The sequence below is a fragment of the Wyeomyia smithii genome, chromosome 1 (assembly GCF_029784165.1).
Source record: "Wyeomyia smithii strain HCP4-BCI-WySm-NY-G18 chromosome 1, ASM2978416v1, whole genome shotgun sequence".
Taxonomy (NCBI): Eukaryota; Metazoa; Arthropoda; class Insecta; order Diptera; family Culicidae; genus Wyeomyia; species Wyeomyia smithii.
In genome coordinates this window covers 49,786,499-49,793,592 of record NC_073694.1, presented here as the reverse complement: position 1 = coordinate 49,793,592, position 7,094 = coordinate 49,786,499, and the positions used below count along the sequence as shown (strand labels likewise).

The following is a 7,094-nucleotide window of genomic DNA, read 5'->3' as shown; positions in this document are numbered from 1 at the left end:
TTAACAACTTCTGAAGGTCAATGAAAATAGAACAAATTTAAATTGCAATATATAGGCGAATAACACACAATTTTTATTTATTATTTTATGTTCAATAAAGTATACTTCTACTAACAAATTTTTTCTTCCTAAGTTTCTTGGTACCCAAATTTTTTCTTCCTAAGTTTCTTGGACTTCAACCGAAATAGTAAAAACGATTAATCAATGCATTTTTAAAGTTATAACAGTGAAATACATTACTCGGTAATATCATGTACCTTGCATACTTTTGCATCATTATTTATGAACAATTATAACAGCTAAATTATGACTCTCCAGCATCACTGCTCTACAGTGAAAAGTAACCTCGTTGTATTTCCTACGTGACGATTGCGTTATCGGATTCAGCCAATCAGCAGCCGGTTCAAATTGGTTGTATGTAACGGTGACCAGCTGTCGCGTCTTGTCTTAGATACAGGGGATACAGGCTTAGTCTGTATCCTAATCAGCGTTGCCAGGTATCCAGATTTAGCTGGATTATCCAGATTTTTGAACATGTATCCAGGTAGACAGATTTGATGTCCAATTATCCAGATTTTCCATGAATGATCCAGATTTTATTTTCTCTGTTCTGCAAAAAGGTCATCACATCAAATTTGGCGCGAAATTTTGCAATTTTGTCACCTCAAATTTTAAGTACCCCAAGACTTTTATCCGAAGAATTTACCTTTCACCCCACGAAATGACTTCCAGATTTTTTCCAGATTTTTTTGCCTTTTCCAGATTTTTAAAAGAATGACCTGGCAACGCTGATCCTAATAAAATCGATTTGTTTTCAACCAAAAAATCAGCTGATATTCGATTTCGAAAAATATTGCACTTATGAATCCTAGTTCATTAGTGTCACCTGTTTTAACAAACTTTGTTTTAGTGGAAAACCATATGAAATGAAACTAAAAATCGGCTTACAACTTGAATAAAAGCTCGGGGCAGGAGGAATTTTTTCGTTACTACCAGCGTGTTGATTATTTGCAACCAAAATTAAACTTGTATTAGTGAAATCGACCACTGATACTAGCGCCCTCGGACGCCAGCTACGTGTCGAACAGAATTTTTATTTTTCGACATCAAATTTTCACGGAAAATGAACGGGAAAATTATTTAGAGTGTATTCGGTTTTTTCGCGTTGAAAGAGATTTCGAAGGCTGTTCGCACCTACGTGAACTCTCGTATGTAATTGTCAAAATGTGCGTGATGACAAAAGCAAAAATATTTCCTTCTTTCTTTTTCGCACGCAGAAACCAAACAAATATCAGCAACACCGTCAACGCCAATAAATAGAGAAAATGTAAAAGAGATGTAAAAAGAACGTCAGTTATCATAACATTGATTTCTACACGGGTTTCTCGTATCGGCTACAAAATTTTTCTATCGTAAATTAAAGTTATCAGTACAAGAATGAAGTTGTTGGAGTTACGACCGGATCGAGCTTTGCTCAAAACGAACTTCGATGGATACAAACTGACGCTGGAGCCAATTCCTGTGCTCCGAACGGAGCTCACCGAGCAAATGCAGCCAGACCGCGTCCGACCAAGTGAGCAACAGTTTTCCTGTCTGCATGCGCAAGTGTTTGGTCTGCAAAACCATCTGGTTCGGGACCCATGGGCAGCAGGGAACTGTTATTTTATAGATCGAAGCTGGATCATACGCCAAATTCGTTATGACGAAAATGACGGTCGTCTAAGGCCATTGTCTTCTGCTTACAAGTTAGGTCGCAAACGTGGCCCTAGGCGCAGCGGGGACTACAATTGTACGTTGTTATTTCTGTCTGAAAAATATGCTCTAATCGCGGACGGACAAGGAAGTCTGGTAGTAGTGGACACTGGCGACAGACAGCGGGGAGGCGAATGGAAGGAGAAATTTATCTTTCCCGAAATAGAGGAGCTGAACGAAGGCTTTGTTCTTTTGGATGGACGATTCGAAATTGTTAACGGCGAAAGGCAAATCCATGCGATTGGGCTTTCTGTCAAGCAGCAGCAAACTGAAGCTGGTTTCGAGTCCTATATCTACTGGTTGAAAGCGATACAGGCTCCAGACTCCAATCAGGAATGGACGTACCATTCGCTTCGCGTTCTTGAAGGACGAGGTTTCCCCAGTTACTGTGCTTTGGAACCAAAGGGTGCGGCCTTAATCGTGGTAAGCGATAAACCGTTCCAATTCACAAAAGATTCCGAAAATCCGATCCTGCCTGCGGCAGAACAAGCTACAACGGATAATCAGGAGCAAAAAAATGGAATTGTACAATCGCCATGCTGTTTCGACTGGACCCAAACATTGGATGACATTGTTATCAAGATACCGAAGGAGGAGGAAATAAATTATCGTATAACGAATGAAAATGGTATCCTCAAAGTCGTCAGAGAAGAAGTCACAATTTTGGATGGAGAAGCGTTGTTTGCGGATGTTGATCCGGAACTAACATCCTGGACTAATGAAAAACACGAATTACAAATTACTCTTTTCAAAAAGAATGCTGGAACAATGTGGCCTTTTTTGATTGCTGGTGGGCCGGAGGAGGTACGCGATGGTCCTGCTAACGAAGAGGACATGCCTCCGGTGTCAAACCTGACTTCTCAGCTGGAAGAGTGTGATTTTGGAATGGAAGGACAAGAGCAAGGCACTGAATACACGATTGAACGCTTGGATGTGATTAGTCATGAATGCAGCCACAAGGCATTTCTCGGCAACAATGCACCGTTGTTTGCTGTTAGTTTAAGACCCGGATTTCCACTGGCACTAGCTTTGCGACAAGATGTTGACGGTTGCGTATGGCTACAACAACATACCGGGGGTCCTGATTGGTCTCTCCGTCATGAAGGAACGCTGCATGCGTTCGGGTATGTTCAAGCGTCTAAGCGGCAACGAAAATTTATGAGCTGTTCACCGGACCTAGACTATGCCGTGATTTGCGAAGCCGAGCGACACGTTTTTATTTACAAAAGCAGCTACGGAGGAACTGCTAGTGGATTAAGGAATCGAAACGGACCACAGGTCAGTATTGGCCAGCAAAAACTTGTAACACTGGAAGGAAGTGGTGAAATCCTCGGTATTTGCTGCGAGAACGATTATACTATTCTGCTGACAGAAACACACATCCTAGTGTTACAATTGCGAATCGAAGAATAAAAGTGTTTACGATGTTAATTTTAACCAATGTTTATTTTTTGTTGATTGTGAAATGATGGACTGTAATGGTATGACAGGTAAATTCGGTAAGTTTACTAAAAAAATCTAGCGACATCTTTGCATGCAGATTTGATATCGGGATATCGATAATTAAAGCCAAACTGCTGCACACGCTTCGGAGCAACCTTGGCCCCTTTCGTCAAGAGGACAGCACGCTCCAGGCCGAAGATCAAATTAAGTACAAACTCGGGTAATGGGAAAATTGCGGGCCTAATTAGAGCCGAGGCAAACGCCTACAAAAATAATGATATTTGATTATTTTGTACTCATAATTATGTGGTTACTCATACCTTAGTAAAATCTTTATTAGTTATCATATCTGGTGCTACTCCATTTAGCACACCGTTGACGTCTGGTTTCTCGATTGCAAATTTAATCAAGTTGCACAGATCATCAATATGAATCCATGGCAGATCATGGCTTCCGTCGCCTATAGGACCTCCAAGTCCTAACCAGAATGGTAGAATCAGTGATTGAATCATACCACCTTCTCGTCCTATTACCACTCCACAGCGTATCTTCACCGCTCGACAAATAGAATTTTCCGGTAAATTAGCCGCCTTTTCCCATTCGTGACACAACTTAGACATAAAATCAAATTCGACTGTTTTCGATTCTTCCGTGTTAATCTGCGATCCGGCTTGGTAATGACTGACGCCGGAAATACTGACAAAAACGCGTGGTTTCACCGTTGCTTTTTCGATTGCCCTGGCACACGCCGCTGTTGTGTTGATGCGAGAATTCCAAACGTTTTGTTTAAAGCCGGGAGTCCATCGGCGCGTTGGATCTAACACATTCTGACCGGCGAGATTGACTACAGCGGACGTACCTTCGGGAAGACCGTCTTTTTCCAGATCGTGCCATGTCATGCGTTTAATTGCTGGCATCCGTGAGATCGTGGTTACTTCATAGCCATCCGCATTAAGGGTTTTAGCGAGACGCTTCCCGATAAAACCACTGCCTCCGCCTGCCAAACGAATGAAATGAAACCAAGTGCTCAAATTATATAACGATAAAAACTACATATCGGGTCAGTTTTCGATTGTCGGATTCCTACCTATAACAACATGCTTGAGCGCCATGCAGAGAACCAAGAAGGTTAGCTATAAATGCAGCAAATGCTTCCCGGTCCTTTTTAAGAATGATTTTTGGTAAACTTGAGGACAACTTTGTATACTTATTCCTACAGATTATCGCACTGCTATATTTTGTAGACAACGCGTCTACCAATCCGTTTTTGCTTTTGTTTTGCTGAGCTGATGATCACAGCTGATTTTGACGTTTTTGCAGTTTTGTTGATAACACAAACCACAGATCAAACTCAGACGGTCCAGATTTCAATGTAAAATCTATTAGATATTAAAAAATTTAAACGTCCAATTATTTATTTCATTGTCATCTAAATATTCATTTTCCTGTAACATTTGGTATCACTTATGATATACTACGAGATGTTATTTATTCGCTTTTCCTCACAACAAATAGAACAGTACAGCAAACAATTACCGACTTTACCATCCACTATGCTGCCTATAATCTCATACCAGTCCCATATGGATTTTCATCGTTTTTGAAATAAACATCAGATTTCATCTATTTCTTGCTTTACAATCGATTAAGGAAACAAAAAAGTATAGTTTATTTGAAAAATATCAGTCCCAACAAATGTTTTCCTGAGTATGGCCATATTTTTTCCTCAATCCATATAACAAATATTTGGTGCTGTTTTTTTTAAGCTTTTTACTTTTTAAAAATCATCAAATAAATAATAAATGCAAGGTTGTTTCAAATAAATTCCACATAAAAGTTAATTTTACTTTTCTTCACGCACCGACACGAACAAACTCTTTCGTATTGCTACTCAGCTACCGTAAAAGAGTACGCGAGTTCCTGCTAGTGAGCAGGAGTACTCGACTAAAATTGCTCAACTAAGAGGAGTGTTTGAAAAATTGTGCTCGAAAACCAAAATGCTTTCTTCCCGGTTTTGCTTCATACACCAACAGCCGACAGTGGGGCAACGTGTAAGGTATCGGACTGCTTCGGTATGTTTTTTTTTTTACAGTAGTCTAATGCAAAATCAGCCAAAGCAAATCGCTGCCGAAGTAGTCCGTTACCCTGTCATTTTTTTGTCCCTCTGCAACCATCGCAAAGCATCTTGAAACAATTGTCTTCGGCTGGTCGTTCTCGCGAGTTGGGGAGCAAGAAAGAAAGCGAGAAAGAACGAGAAATGGGGCTTATCACGGGAGTCACTTCACGGTGAAGTGACAACCGTAATAGGCACAGTGAAAGTGATTCCCATTCGATTTTCACGCGTGTTTTTTCACCGTGAGATTTTTTCACTTCGTTCTCACCGTGAAGTGACTCCCGTAATAAGCCCCATAGCTTCAATGGAGAATTCTCTACTGTGTGATAGTGGCAGCACCGAGCACTACACATGAGATGTTGCATGCTGCTTAGGGGCCGTTCCTAAACCACGTGGTCATGTTTTAATCACTTTTTATCACTGCATAACGACGAATGGAATGAGGAACGCAGTTTTTGAGCAACAGCTTCTAATACTTACTCGTTGTTTACTTACTATGCGACGGAAACGAAAAAATCGAAGGACTGGAGGCGTAAAATAGTTAAACTGATAAACCCTGATAATCCCCAATCAGTTGAGCATGGGAAACGATGCGAGCAAATCGCAATTTAAAGCTATATAACCTTGGCTGGTAACCCGGTAAAAAAAGTGGATTTGTCATGCCTCCGCAAATTCCTTGGATCGGTTGCTCAACTGTTGGTATTGCAGTTAACGAAAGTAAAATCATTCAGACCATCACTTAGCCTAGTGGTAAAACAAATTAGACTTAAGGCCCAAATACACACACGGCGTAATGATGCCTTCTCCATACAAAATGGGAAGGCGGGATAGCGATCACGCCTTCTATTTTGTATGGAGAAGGTGTCATTGCGCCGTGTGTGTATTTGGGCCTTTACAGGACGATATAAGAAAGAAAAACGCAACCTCGTATTGCAAAATTTGTGTCAGAAATTCTTTTAGGGGGCCGCGGAACTCGTGTATACCAAAAAAAGGCCACGGAGCCAAAAAGATCGGGAACCACTGACCTAGCTGCTGCTAAGTAAGGACTGTTGTAGTTGCAGTCTAGAACAAACATGACACGTTTAGGCCAAATACAGCAACTGTTCGCTAACTGAGTGACGAGCACTTCCCAGTTATTGAAATCAGTTCGCTAACTGTGATATCATCTCAACGCCGAGGGGGAGTTCGATGGATAACGCTGCTTCGCGACAACTCCATAAAAGGCTTTCGTTCTCAAGTTGATCACCAAATAGAGAAGCCACAACTACAAACTTATGTCTCAAATAAAGCTTTTAAACCTTAGTTTTATATAGCGAGTACATTTATCAGCTATATTATTGTATTTGTATTTTAAATATTCTCGATTAGAAACACTTTAATTGTTCAGTTTTCGTTCCCAATCCACATGCCCCCCGTTCGTTCAAATATTTGACGTTTGTTGTCTTTTTAACTATAGTCACTGTATTCTTTACTAGTCTGGCGACTGGATTTAGGGAACCAGTGTGAACTGTCAAAACGGGAACCAGTCGATAGTGTGTCGATTTTCGCATTTGAAGTATTGTAATCGTACCGTAAAAAGATACATAACATATTACACTCAATAACTGGACTTTTTGCTATTTTTTTGAGGATAGTTATTAGAATGAATTAATGATATCACAATAATGTTGAATTTATACATGTGAGAAAATCACAAGGAATATATTTTTTCGTCGCATCAATAACGTGCTCTTTTTATAATTAATTGTTTATTGATAACATTATACTGCCATACCCAACAAACAAT

At 40.3% G+C, this 7,094-nt stretch overlaps 2 protein-coding genes across 2 annotated transcripts; one reads left to right on the top strand and one right to left on the bottom strand.

The window, feature by feature from the left end:
- Positions 1-1,280: 1,280 nt before the first annotated feature.
- Positions 1,281-3,189, top strand: LOC129722325 (nudC domain-containing protein 1). Its single transcript, XM_055675687.1, has one exon. It carries the CDS (start codon positions 1,438-1,440, stop codon positions 3,163-3,165), a length of 1,728 nt encoding a protein of 575 aa, XP_055531662.1. The 5' UTR covers positions 1,281-1,437; the 3' UTR covers positions 3,166-3,189.
- LOC129722331 (epimerase family protein SDR39U1) lies at positions 3,180-4,494 on the bottom strand. The gene is made up of 3 exons (XM_055675699.1): positions 4,283-4,494; positions 3,516-4,192; positions 3,180-3,458 (listed from the first exon to the last, which is right to left on the bottom strand). The coding sequence occupies exons 1-3, from the start codon at positions 4,305-4,307 to the stop codon at positions 3,261-3,263; spliced, it is 900 nt and encodes a 299-aa protein (XP_055531674.1). The 5' UTR covers positions 4,308-4,494; the 3' UTR covers positions 3,180-3,260.
- Between the last annotated feature and the right edge of the window lie 2,600 nt (positions 4,495-7,094).

Excerpts from the sequence above, each read along its gene's own strand:
- LOC129722325 (XM_055675687.1), top strand. The coding sequence starts at position 1,438 with ATGAAGTTGTTGGAGTTACGACCGGATCGAGCTTTGCTCAAAACGAAC.
- LOC129722331 (XM_055675699.1), bottom strand. The coding sequence starts at position 4,307 with ATGGCGCTCAAGCATGTTGTTATAG. Across the intron at positions 4,193-4,282 it reads GCTCAAGCATGTTGTTATAG|GCGGAGGCAGTGGTTTTATC; the intron begins GTAGGAATCCGA and ends TTCGTTTGGCAG. Across the intron at positions 3,459-3,515 it reads CTAATAAAGATTTTACTAAG|GCGTTTGCCTCGGCTCTAAT; the intron begins GTATGAGTAACC and ends TTATTTTTGTAG.